Consider the following 13,313-nt stretch of genomic DNA (forward strand, 5'->3'; position numbering starts at 1 on the left):
GAACAGGAATGGACATGAACTGATAGAATTATAGGAAAACAAAGCATTATAAGGAATCTGCATAACAAACTCCCCCATTTTTATTCATCTTTTCTGACGGATGCCAAACCATATCACACTCAAGACTAATGTGAAATCAATCCAAACTATGAATTCAAACCAACAGAATCCCAAGTGATCAAGTGCTTTGAGGTTGAGGCGTGCAATGGAAGTGGCACAGGGACAAGTGAAGGGCACCAACAGCGAAACCACTATGCAAATTTCCCCGCCACTGTGTTTGACAAGCAACAACACTGCTTTGTATATATGCAAAAGCCTGGCAAGACACTGTGCACACAGCCCTGCTGTCAAAGCGGAGTCATGCTAGAGTGGTGACACCCATTGGGTGACCCCTGACTCCAATGAGGCTACCGGACCAGACGTGACACTTCATTCAGGCAGACGCACACACACAAACCACCGGCAGAAGTTCATTATGTGTGGTGCACACCCTGCATCTCAGGGGTCAAATGTGGCAGGATGCTAAGATCACCCTCTGTTCCTCAGAAACGTGACACAAGTTGAATAATTTGATTTCTGGAGCCTTTATCATCCCTGCTGAGGTGAAAAGTACTTGATTAGCACTTTGAAGTTACTCAGCAGCCAGTCTGTTTGGCTGCCACTAAAGAGCTGGAGATAAAACATTGTAAAGCCCATTAACTATTACTCAGTCAGGCTTCACGCTGTTTTTACTCTCAGCTGAGCGCTGCCACATTTGAAAAGTGCATCAAAATCTCTCCATGGAAAGATAGTGACACAATATGTCACGAGGCCTATTTAAAGAAGAGATACAGTAGTATTATCTTTATAACTTATAATAATATAATAATAACTTAATAATAACTTATAACTCTAATTTTAAACTGCTTTTATTTTAGTGTATTTGAATGTAATTGTATTTATAGTGGTGACAATTCTATTCTGATGGAGCAAAATGGCCACATATGCACATTTCTTTTCAAACTGTCCTCGCTGGAAAACATAAATTCAACATTTGGCATGACAGATGGTTTTCTTGTTATGGCTAACAGCCTGGTTGTGATAGCCATAACCATAATTGACCAAGTAGTTTGGTGGCAAAACGGTGAGTTATAAGGTACAAAAATAAAAAGTACCTACATGAAAAAGCTTTGGGTTGACATGTGAGGTGAACCCCAGCTGGTCCTCCCTACCTCATCTCTGCATGTTATGTGTGAAGGTCAGTTAATTATGTTGAAGTGAAGCAACAAATAAGAAGTAAAAAAAGCCTATGTGTATCCTGTTATGAACATATTTTATTCTGTTTTGTACTTAGACTAGAATATGTGTAGCTTATATACACCACTGACAATTGTGTCAGAAGTTGCATAGACATCTAATTTTAATCTCTGACAAGTATCAACATCTATAAATGCTATATTTCCCATAATGCATTGTGATTTCAGCATTCTAATTACATTCTAAGCATTTACCTTAAACCTGTAGCAGACTCTCAAACAAACTTCATCACTCTCTGATCATCATTACTGCACTCCGTGTAACATCTGTGGGCTGTACTTTTAATAGTTTGACAGGACTGGAATCTTTGTTTCAGTCTGATTCAAGCATGTTGTTAAAATGTACTAATCCACTAATGATTGATGTCTTTTGTATCATAACATATGTGCATCATGTCCAATATTGCAACCAGATGGGGGCAACATCACATTGGAGATGACTTATATAGAATGTTACATATTCAAATGTGAACAAGATGTTACGTCTAGAAGGAGTGTTGTTTAGCATAAGTCTGTAATCCTTCAGATGAACACAACCTCCAGAGATCTGGACTCAAACCAATGACAGCATAAGCAGAAAAAAGACCAGCAGTCCTCACAACAGGGGTAAAAAGCACAGCAAAGTGTGTAAATGTTGTTTTACCTGTTACTTTCTTGAAGTGGTTCGCTGCCCTTCCGCCAAGAGATCACACCCCAAGGAGACATCTTGGGCTTGCACTCGATGAGCACATCTCCTCCTACCTTCACCAGCGTCTGGCTCCTCAGTTGATTGTGAGAGAAATCTGGGGCAACAGCTGAGACAAGAGCCGCATAATAAAGCCTGTGTTTGTAAAAGCCTCACATCTTCTTTCCTCCAATTCATCTTTGATCATTGATCTCATACTAAATGTATCTCTCATCATATTTTCAGCATTGTGCTTGAATTATTGCCATGGTTAATTCAAAGACAATGGTTTGTGGATTTTATCATTAGAATAATTAGTGATCAGAAAGCTGCATTGTACCCTAATGACCATAACTTCAGATTGTTCAAGTTTATTATTATTATATTATTTATGGTACTGTGATCATTCCTTCTTACTAACTTTTCTTTGCTTTGGAATATTTTAAAAATAAATGTGCCCTTTTCAGAAGCTGTGCAGCTGTCCGGCTCCTTCCTGACATTCTTTTCTTTAATGTCCACCTTGATCAGTACGGCTCAGCTGTATTGAGCCTGATTCCAATCAGTAACATGATCAGGAAGAGACATGCTGGAGGTTGAATAGTGAATGAGAGCTGCTGCCAGCTCAGAGTGGAGAGTGACAGGCTTGACAGGGCAGATGGGCGAGGCTGGTGAACAGAGCAGCTCTGGCATACATCACTGTCAGCAGGACGCATTCATCTTATAATTAATGCTTTTCAATTAGTGGCCAATAAGAGAGAGGCCGGAGGTCATTCGGCTGTATTGAGCAGGGGGAAAGAAGACGGAGCGTACTTGAAAACAAATACTGCCAAATATATTCCTGTGTGCATGTGTCAACATGCAAATGTGCACACACACACCCACACACACCGGACTTGCTGTCTTACCTATAACTCTGAGTTCTGCATTGGAGTAGACCTCGCCGTGCTTATTCCCGGCCACACACTGGTACATTCCAGTGTCAGACAAGGTGAGGCGACTGATTGACAACACCCCGTTGCTGACCTGTATGCGCTCCTGTGGACACAGAGACACATGCCTTTAATATGCCTTATTCCCAGGACTCATCTACATAAAAACAGGCGACCAGTGGGCCAGTGAATTATGGCCTGGAAGTGACAGACGTGGCAATAAATCTAGGTTTTCATCACTAATGGAGGGAAAGGCTTGGGTGGATGGAGGCAGGCTAGCAGAAAATGACCCTAATCAATCTACATGTTTATGAGAGTCAAATAAAACCATGCCCTATTTATATCTCTGACTGCACCACAGGGCCTGTTTCCCCTTCAGCAGGAAGAGGGATAAGAGGAGAAGGAGTATCGTAACATCTGTGGTATACTGCATTGTGAAAATTGCTTTTCAGATAGGTATGCCCTATACATACTAAGTGCTGTGTACATGGTCATGCTGTACCTCCTCTTCATCTGTTTGGACTGTCGTTTTTGCCCGCCTGAAGGTGGAAATCTCGCTCGTCACTGAGCCATCAAATTAAAATCTATTTAAGGACGGCTGGGCTTGATGAACTAAAAACTCAGTAGGGCCACTGCATCAACTGGACATTTAATCCCCAATATACATTTATCGGCCTGAACTCAAGTTCTCGCACAACTCACTTCACCACACTATTAAATCCTTGAGCAGTTTTCATACATCTCTGTGCAGCTGTGTCAGGTTTATGCCTCCTCGTGCTCCACGTCTCCTGTGTTTTCCTGGAGCTCACCCATAATGTCATTACAGCCTATTTCCATAGGGGTGTCGGAGCGGCCTGAACTCCAGTCGCAGGGGATTAAGGTACTGTCACATGAAAAGGGAGACTGTCCTCGCTGAAAGATCACAAACTAATCCTGTGTTTGAGCAGGTTGTGCCTGAATTTCCATAACACTCGGCAGCTCCGGATGTGCAGGGGCGAATATCCCTGCTGGCGAGAGAGGCAAATGGTGGCGTATATCAGTTTGTGCATGGAAAGCACTCCCATTTACGACTGCTATTAATTAACCATGACGTTCCTCTCAAATCAGCAGTTTTTCATGCAGGGACCTGGGGGTACCATCTGTACGCCTTATGCTGAATGAAAATGATTGGCAATGTCATTTGCCAACAACGCTGGACTGATTTGTTTGATAAAAAAACTGCAAATATAAAATTAATGAAATGACCTTTATTGTTTAGTTGATTCCAATGTCCAAGAGTACCGGTATGCTCTTCTGAGTTCTCATTTCTGAGTGTGAATGATGCAAAAGTCATGTAACACCTAAAAGAACTACATTTTATGTTATAAAAACTACATATGTAAATATAGAAAAAGTAATATAAATGATTTTAATAAGAGGGTGGAAGGTTTTTATTCTCTTCTTTAAATGCATTAATGTGAAAGAAACCAAGAAATAAATAAATAGATTTCAATCTCAAATGTTATCATTGAAATGCCACTGCAGGGACTAAACAAGATGTTATTAGTACTCACCAGAGTAGAACTGTAAAACAAACCTGCTAATTCTTTGCAGAGATCTTTGATGAATTTACTGTAGAGTTAGACAGAAGTAATTGAACTAAGCTCAAGAGTGGATTTGCACTAATAAGAACAAAATGCCGAGTCTTTCTGTTCAGCTTATGCTTGAGTGAACAAAGAAAGCAGAGAATTTCAAGCATGTCTCCTATCCTAAGCAGGATGTTGTAAACCACACTTAAAATGACATCATTCATTCTATTAAGAGGCTGCAGCAATAACTTCAGCTCAAGTGCGCTACATCTGTATGGTGGTCCCATATTCCTTTAAATGGACTAAATCCTGTTTCACAGTGGAGTTTCCTTTTAATTGCGCAGCCACTTAATCCTGCAGCCATTGTCAATAACGCAGCAGAGAGTGAGGCCCTTCACATGAAAAGAAGCATTTCAATAAACCAAAGCTATTCTGACAGAGAGAGGTAATAAAAAAGCATCACAAGTGAAGCATGTTCACTGTCTGTCCAGCAAGGATTGTAAAACCAGTGTGAGGGTTACTATTATTGGAAACACTAGAAGTGGAGGAGGTTCTGAAACATTTATAAACTGACATTGAATAATTGAGTGCACATATAATCAGCTATATGGCCCTCTGGAAACCTACTGGACAGCATATATGGCCCAACTGCATACTTCAACATGGTGACAACTTTCAGTTACTGAAAGTCAGAAAAATAAATATAGCCTGTACACAGTCAGAAAGGCCTCATTGATTCACTGCAATAAATAACAACAAATGGTGCATCCTCTGCTCACTGCTCCCTACATCATTGACCTTTCCCTCTTCTACTCATTAAGCCACTGTGGTTAATGGTGGCATTTCAAACAATGTAACACCTTTGCTGATTAATCCATTCACCCATGCATTCTGAATATATCCATTTATTATGTCTGTGTTAAGGAGAAATCTGCTGCACAAACATCCGCGCCGTCACTGTAACCTTTAATCATACATCCAACGCTTTGTGTCCAGATGGCTGAGTATGCTGAAGTGGGTCTGTGGTTTTGCTTATTTCTGAGAATATTTTTGTAATTCATTTAACTCCCACTGAAATAGGAATAACAAAAAATGATATCTGAATATTTATGTTTTTAGAAAAGAATGCTACCTTAAAAGAGGTGTTGATGAAAATGTTTGCCACTGGCTACACATATTGTTGATTATTCTTCCCCAATAGTGCCAAATCAGTTATTCTTATGTGAAACAGGCTACACTGCATGGAGCCTCTGGTAGTATACCCACAGACTGTGTTCACTCCAGCTACATGTACAGCATTCAGGTACTGATCGATATCCTCCCATGTGCGTGTTGGCTTTTTTTGCATAATGAAGCAAATTAACATAATGTCTGTTTATTTTTCAGGTTCAAGCTGTGCCTGAGTGTCCAATCGATCTCTCCCAAACAACCTGGCTAAGGGATCTCATAGAAGAATGCAATATAAATAATAAAGAACTCATATTGTTTTTCTTCAGAGTTCACTTAAAGTTAGATGTGCAAGTAGTTTGAGTTGTAATAGACTCATCTCTCGTCATCGTACTCGTATTGTACGATTATTATATATTATATGGGAATTCAGAGCCGATAGGGCACTAACATGAAAGTAGGATATACAGTGTTTATATAGAGAATCTTACTTTTTCGTCTTTGGTGGCACAGGATTAATAGCTGCACTTGGCGAGGAGAGATTTAACAGAAGATTAAGGTAGCTTTTACATCACTGTGCTTTCCAGACTACCATGAAATACTTGGCCCTTTTACAATTTAGTCTCTAAGCACAAGAGCAAAGCGCAGCAGACACAGTCCAATTCCTTTTGAAATAAATGCTGTTTTGCAGAAGTGAACATAATGTACAAGTGCATAGGAGGCCTTGTGTTGTAATGAAGAAGACAATAATGCATGGTAATTAGTCAGTAAAGCTTGAACGAGCAGCACAAGAAAGCTTTAGAAAATACAGTACACGGCTACTCATTCAGCAGCATAGTGTGTGAGAAACATCTGTGCCAAAACTGCTGCGGTTTTAAGTTAAACCGTGGGAGAGGAACTTTATCTTCAGGTTTAAAAAACATGCGAACATTCTGCAGGTCTTACCTCGACAGACTCAAGGTTTTCTCCGTTTTTCATCCACCTGTATGAAGGCTTCGGCTTCCCTGTGGCTTTACACTCCCACACCATCGAGTCATCGATGAGCTTCTGGACATCTTGTGGTTTCTCAATAAAATGAGGAGGGGCTGGAAACATTGGGAAAAAACTACTATTAGAAATATAATAAGGCTGGAAAATCTCTCACAATATTTAAGACAAGGTTAACAACTGATTTACAGCAATAGAACAACTCAGAACCTATGTTAAATATGGTTTTTGGGTCTATTGCTGTAGCCAAACTTGTTGTTTAGTACACCTCTGGTGGTTAATGTTGTGAGAAAGGGTGCTTTTTCCTGGAGCTATTGCACGTTTTGTGAGACATTGTGAATTCTATTTAGAAATGACGGCCCTTTTAGTCTGTGTGCAGGTTTGGTGAATCACAAATTTAGTGTCTTTAGTTTCAGGTAAATAACCGCTGAAGCCCTCCTTTCATGCTTCCTTTTACTTTCCTGATGTGCTTATACCTGAACAAAAGTGATGAACCCTAGATCCATATACTACATTAGGGTGGCTACTGATGCCATAAAAATGCTCTATTCAATACGATCTCAGTAAATGATGGTATAATTATACAAAAGGAGAATTGATTTTTGCAGAATCATGCAAGTAACTCAAGGCTAGTTAATGATTAAGGCAAAAGGGGGGTATATAAAAGTAGATGTGTAAACCTCTCTCTCTCTCTGTAATGCTTTGTACATCTGTCTTGATGTGCAGGTCAAGCTCCTATCATCCTATATCACACAAGGCCAGTGGCAGGACAAGAGGAATGGCTGACCGCACTTTTCCATTCCACAGACCTCACCTACCGCCACTCTCAAGGACTGGCCTTTGTGGAGGCTGGTACGAATCTTGCTCTAATTGGCTTCTGCTATACAGTAGTTTGCTTTTAAGGTATGATATAAGACAGCAAGAAATTCAATTGCTGCAAATGTATACCCACAGTATGTGCATCACAACTTCAGGATGTTTATCTGTGGGTGTTCAGCAACACAGGGACTGATAAAATGAGTAGTAAACAGAAAGGAGTCAGGTGTAGTTATAAGTCTTGGACAGATTCAGCATCAAAGACTTATTTCTGTTGTTCTTTAGGTCTCTGAGATCATTCTGGTAGTTGAGGCTGCTGTGCAAGGTTTGCTGAGTTCCTTAATATTTAACTTGTATGAAGGCTGCGACGGAGCCGTCTGTGAAAACAGTGAAATGATTTTTTTTCCCTTTACTGGGAGCTGCTACAAGATGAATCCTCTGTTATTTATCCTGCTGCAGAAAAGCAGTACTTATCATCAAGCAGCTACTGTATATAACCCTCTCTTTCACTGTAGGTATGTGGTTTGGTATTCATCTTTATTGATATTTTGCATCAATGTAAGATTTGCGATCATTCAGTCCCACACTTTGTGTCTCGGCGTGTGTGCACTTAAAAAAAGGATCCAGAGGAAAAGATGTTAGAAAGTAGTTGCTATATAGACTTCCCCTTCAGCAGTCATTTAGCATCAGATCCATTCATGCTACTGCAATTCTCCATCAGAGCCTGACCCAGCTGCCCCACCCACTGCACCTTTCTGAGGCCTATTGTCACTGTTGTTTGTTGTTTTTTTTCCCCTCACTGTCAGGGTCCCTCACTCCATCCCTCACCTGCTGCGAACCTATCGACTCTCAGTCAACGCTCACCAAATGAAAGCAGGCATCCCATCTCAGCCTGCGCCCGGACCAAACACGCATACAATCAGGCCAAACGCCAAGTGGCTAAAGCCGGGGGAAGATGGGAATTTGTCTTATCAGTGAAATCACTGCGAGATAATGCAGCGGTAAATCTGCAGAAAAACATATGCAGGAAACTAACCTGTCACAGCTTTGTGTTTACTTTCCCTATGCAATATAACCAAGCAGCCAAAAGAACATTTATTTATTCAAATTTGAAAAATGAGGTAATGAAATCAAAAGACTATTTAAAATCTGAGCTCCTCCATAATGTATTAGAGGGATTTAAGCAAACAAAAGGTGTTTTTGTTGCATTGACATTAAAAAGTGTGACAATGTTTTAACAATGACCACAGTGCCACCATAAAGTCACACCTTCATTTCTCCACCTCTCCACACAGCCCGGCTCTCACTGTATCTAGGCTTGGATGTACAAGACGTACCCTTTATCGATCCCCCATTGGCTAACACTGCTGACGAATGTCTCAAAGGCTTAATTCAAAAGGAGTTCAAAATAAGATTACTGATTTTTATCACCTAGCCGCAGACAGCAGGAGAGAGAAAAGGGAGAGAGAGAGAGACTGACAAAAGACATCAAAAATGAGAGAGGAGAAAGGGCTCAAAAGGACAAATCAAACCTTGGTGGATCACAGCATGCTGCTTCTGGGCTGTTATAAGAGAACGAGGCTAAGAGCTTTCAGGGCTGTTGTAAATAATGGCAAACTGTTTAATGCCCCAAATGAGTTATTTCTGACAGCATGACCTGAAAGGGAGAAAATAAGGCAGAAGGAAACAAAGAAACTGTGGAGGTGGGAAGAGATGGTTTAAAAATCCAAATATTATGAGCGATTTTATGCACTTATTTATGATAGTGGAGAAAGTAACCAGGTTAGTTTACCAAATATACATAATGGTTTTAAACATGGAATCAAAGAGGTTGAATTTGGGTAAAACAAAAATGTTGCTCCTTCTTCTCCTCTTGATAATCTTATTCTACTAATTTAACTTCAGTGCATAGAAAAAAAACTCATTTCTGGCTTCAGATATTTTGTTTCCTCGTTCAATACTGCATCCTAATGTTTACAATAAAGTAATCATTACAACAGTGTTTTGCAGTTGCACTACAAGTGTGTGGATATTGAAGAGAAAATACTAAATTAGCAAAACAGCAAAATCTAAAAGTTCCATCATAATATGATTTTATCCTAAAAAACCCACAGTATTGCGTTTACATGAAATGTCACATATGGGCACCATCTTGGGGATAAAAAGGACGTCTCCTAAAAAAAGATTAAATGTAACTATTAGTCACTTTGTAAGAGGAGATTATAATTTCTGGTTTAATTTGGGAACGAATGGTTTATCTTGACTCCTAGTATCCAAGCTCAGCGGGGGTTAACTGCAACTGTGGGATGATCAGCAACAATGAGTGAATCTCCTAACCCTCTTCCCATCGATCCAGATGCTGCTGTGCAGATTATGTCCCTGACATATGTGCCACTGCTCTATGTATAGCACATTTAACGGCTTTGATCTCCACTCAAGTTGGATGTCAATCATGATGCCATCTGGTGGAACCCAATACAAGGCTCACCAACAAGGTCGCATCCAAGGGCTCAGCCTCATCCGCATCACTCCTTTAATCTGGATCAAAACATTAGAGGCATCATGGCTGACAGCCTTTAATCATTTTGATGTGCTGTTAAAATGAGCCTCCCTCCTCATGTACGCCACAAAAGCCTCTGCTGATCACTGCCGACTGCTTCATAAGAGCAGTTGCTGTCTGCTTTTGCTGCTTCTCAGTCTGAGCCATTCTGACAGATGTGGGTGCGATGGTCAAATATTCATGCATACAGGGATCACCTACCGTAGAAAGAGAGCTTTCCCTTCACTGTGTTCATTCCCCTGGAGTTCTCGGCCACACACTCGTAAGTGCCGGCATCCTCCTGCTGGAAATAGGGGATTTCCAGGATGCCGCTGGCCTTTCGCATGTCCACTTTTCTAGGGAAGGGGACGCCATCCATTCTCCTCCAGCTTATAGATGGTGCTGGGCTGTGAGAGGTTTATAGTTGTCAGACAAATAGTTGAAATGTAAGTGAAAGGTTATTATACAGATGTACCACATGTTATCATACATGAACTGAAAAGGCGGGATAAGAGTGAACAATGCAAAAACACTTTTCCTAAAAATTTTAAATTGTCTTAATAATCCAATCCTATTTTTTATAATTACAGCCTCATTTTAAGTCTTGGTCCATCATAAATTTGGATTTAATGTTTTAAATTTGCAAAATTGCTGAAAAAACCTCCCTTATGTTCAATAAAAGCAGGCGATGCAGACAAATGATTCATTTACCCCATAAATTACATTTTTCAGATGTACAATAATGATTGTTATGTTTTTGCTTATCCGTCTGAATGCTCTTGGATCTCTTTAAGTACACTGGAAGGACACTTCAATAAAACTGATTGTGGTAGAAAGATTAAAGCAAAAATAACCTCTCACACTCTGCGGACTAAACTACAACAGCTCAGTTCTCCAACTTCAGACTCTGGGCGTCAGTACGCTGTGTTGCAAAAAAACCCGTTATTTTAACTGAAGATTCTTACACCGCAACATGTGCCTTCTAATTTCTCAGATGTGCAGCCTAGCTTGAAACACACGAGGATTGCAACAAAGAACTGAAATACATGAAAAAACACCCCAGCTTTTTGCTAGTAACATTTTTTTTCTTTTAAATCCTTGTGAGCACACTGAGTGTGTACTAAGAGTAGGCTTACTTTCCCAGGGCGAAGCACTCCAGTCTTACTGTGGATCCTTTGGCAACATGAACAACCTCTGGAAACTGAACTTCAATCTTTGGCTCATATTCACCCATGACACCTGAAAGAGAAATGCAAATAAGAGAGCAGAAAAAAAGTATTTTTAACAACTCAGGCAAAAATCTAGTGGTTTCTAATGTTGCCACAAAAAAAAGAAAAACATTTCTTCAAGTGCAGCTGTCTTAAGCTCGCTATAAGCTGAAATGTTTCAAATTTCCAAAACTGCCATCTAAACAGCAGAAACCCATGCCGCTCTCAGCACCGTCTCAGAACACTCCCCCATTGGAAATAATGAGAAAAAGAAGGCAGCTCTCTAGCCGACATGCAACCCACTGATGTTCAATGAAAGAAAAAAGAGAATTCATACAGTTTGAGCCTCTACATCCAGATGAGTTTCATCTTGTTGTAGTGCTAACAGCTATGAACCAGAAAATAGACCCATAATATCTCCCTGGGTTTTGTCACAATGTCTACAAAGCATCCATTCACTGTTGGTGAGGCAGCTCTGGTGGATTATAATATTGCTAATATTATAAAAGTGTCTGGATAAAGAAGAAGACAGGGTTGTAGCCTCTCTAGTGTTCTAGCTTTGGTATAGATTTATTCATAAAACAAGACCAAGATAAAAGCACATGTGTATTTTGCTCCTCTTCTTTTCAAATAAGCTGAGGTAAATTGTATCCATGAATTTATAATTGGGTTTTGTGTCACTTCTCCGAGCTGTCCCGACTGTCAGCATGGGTGCACGACGTGGTATTTTAAGGCACTCTCATCCACCCGTGTAACAATAGGTTTCCCCCCCTATTGCTGTAATTCAGGGCTGTGTTGCACAAATAGCTCTAGAGATGGAGGAAACAGGCCAATTTCATCTTGTTGATTTGGCGAGGCATGTGTTATCAGGATGGCTCCCTGAGTGACTGTGAAAGCTAATTCAGATCCTTATCACAACTGTCTCATACCAGAATGTAACCACTGCACGATCACCCATGTTAAAGCAGACAGGTGGAAGTGGACGGGTAATTGTCTCATGCCATAACCTTTTGCAGAGGACACCTGTTTAAAATGCCCACCTGCACCTCCCACTACCTGATGCACACCCACCTCTACAACCACCATGATGTAGGGCTGACGTTTAGTTTATCTGCTAGCTGCAGCTGACATAAATGTACAATGAAAAAAGAAAGACAAGGAAATGCAGAGGAGAAAAAGTGCTATTCTCTTCAAACTAGAGCTGGTATCACAACAATATTGGGTCTACTTGAAAGTGTATGAATCACATGGCAGATGCTCATTCTAAGTCTTTAAGTCTCCAAAGATGTAAGCTCAAGCATGAATTCCTTCAGCAGAGCTACACAACAATATTTATGTAAGCAGGGGAACCTGTGATTATGAAAACAGTCAACACTGCACTATGATACAGACACTGATACCAATAAGGTAATAAGGTTTATTTTAATCTTCTGTACTGTAGACTGTACTGTAACATATAAAAAGCGTGTTGGCACAAATGTTTTTTTGTGGTTGTCTATGTACTGTGTGTATGAATCACAAAGCAATACATATCAGGTAAAATACCACAGGTGCAAATTTTATAACTAAATGCTAAATCATGCTTATAAATACTGTACATACATGCATGATTTTTGGCTGTTAGGATGGCGTGTGGGTTTGATCCGCTGTCAGAGGGCTGGACATGATAAAAATGGTGTATTACTGTGAGCATAAAGGGGCCATGACAACCATGACAAAAGTAAAAGATTGGATTAAAATAAAGCATTAATACTAATTCAAAATAATATCTTGACATTTGTTCCATAGCGGTGGGACCAATAATAAAGCCTATAAAAGCACTTAGATAAAAAGGGTCATCTTCGATCTTGAAGGGGTATCTTATTGCATTAGAGCAGCTATAATTAATGGTAAGACAAAAGCCCACATAAATGCCATCAAAGACTTTTCAAGTGAAACCTATATTGAGTTTTTTTTCTGTATTTCTTCATATTTTTCTGAGTTAGAAATAGTAACAAATGTGCTCCTGGGATAGAAGCCTACAATTAAATTATTTGCTGACAATGACCTTTCCTCTGGAGTGCCTTGATAAGGCCAGCCTAAAGCAACTGGTCCACATGTTAAAGGACATGCTGAAATTAGCCAAGAAAGAGATAATTAA

The 13,313-nt window shown here is 40.0% G+C and overlaps 1 protein-coding gene across 1 annotated transcript in view; it reads right to left on the reverse strand.

The window, feature by feature from the left end:
• Positions 1-13,313, reverse strand: part of cntn4 (contactin 4) — a 133,237-nt gene that overhangs the window by 36,757 nt on the left and 83,167 nt on the right. The window contains exons 7-11 of the mRNA XM_028406752.1: positions 11,102-11,204; positions 10,188-10,372; positions 6,569-6,708; positions 2,865-2,994; positions 1,939-2,089 (exon numbers count right to left, since the gene is read on the reverse strand). Coding sequence (XP_028262553.1) covers positions 1,939-2,089; positions 2,865-2,994; positions 6,569-6,708; positions 10,188-10,372; positions 11,102-11,204 — 709 coding nt within the window. The remainder of the gene's footprint in view (positions 1-1,938; positions 2,090-2,864; positions 2,995-6,568; positions 6,709-10,187; positions 10,373-11,101; positions 11,205-13,313) is intronic.

This window comes from Parambassis ranga, chromosome 5 (assembly GCF_900634625.1).
Source record: "Parambassis ranga chromosome 5, fParRan2.1, whole genome shotgun sequence".
Classification (NCBI taxonomy): domain Eukaryota; kingdom Metazoa; phylum Chordata; class Actinopteri; family Ambassidae; genus Parambassis; species Parambassis ranga.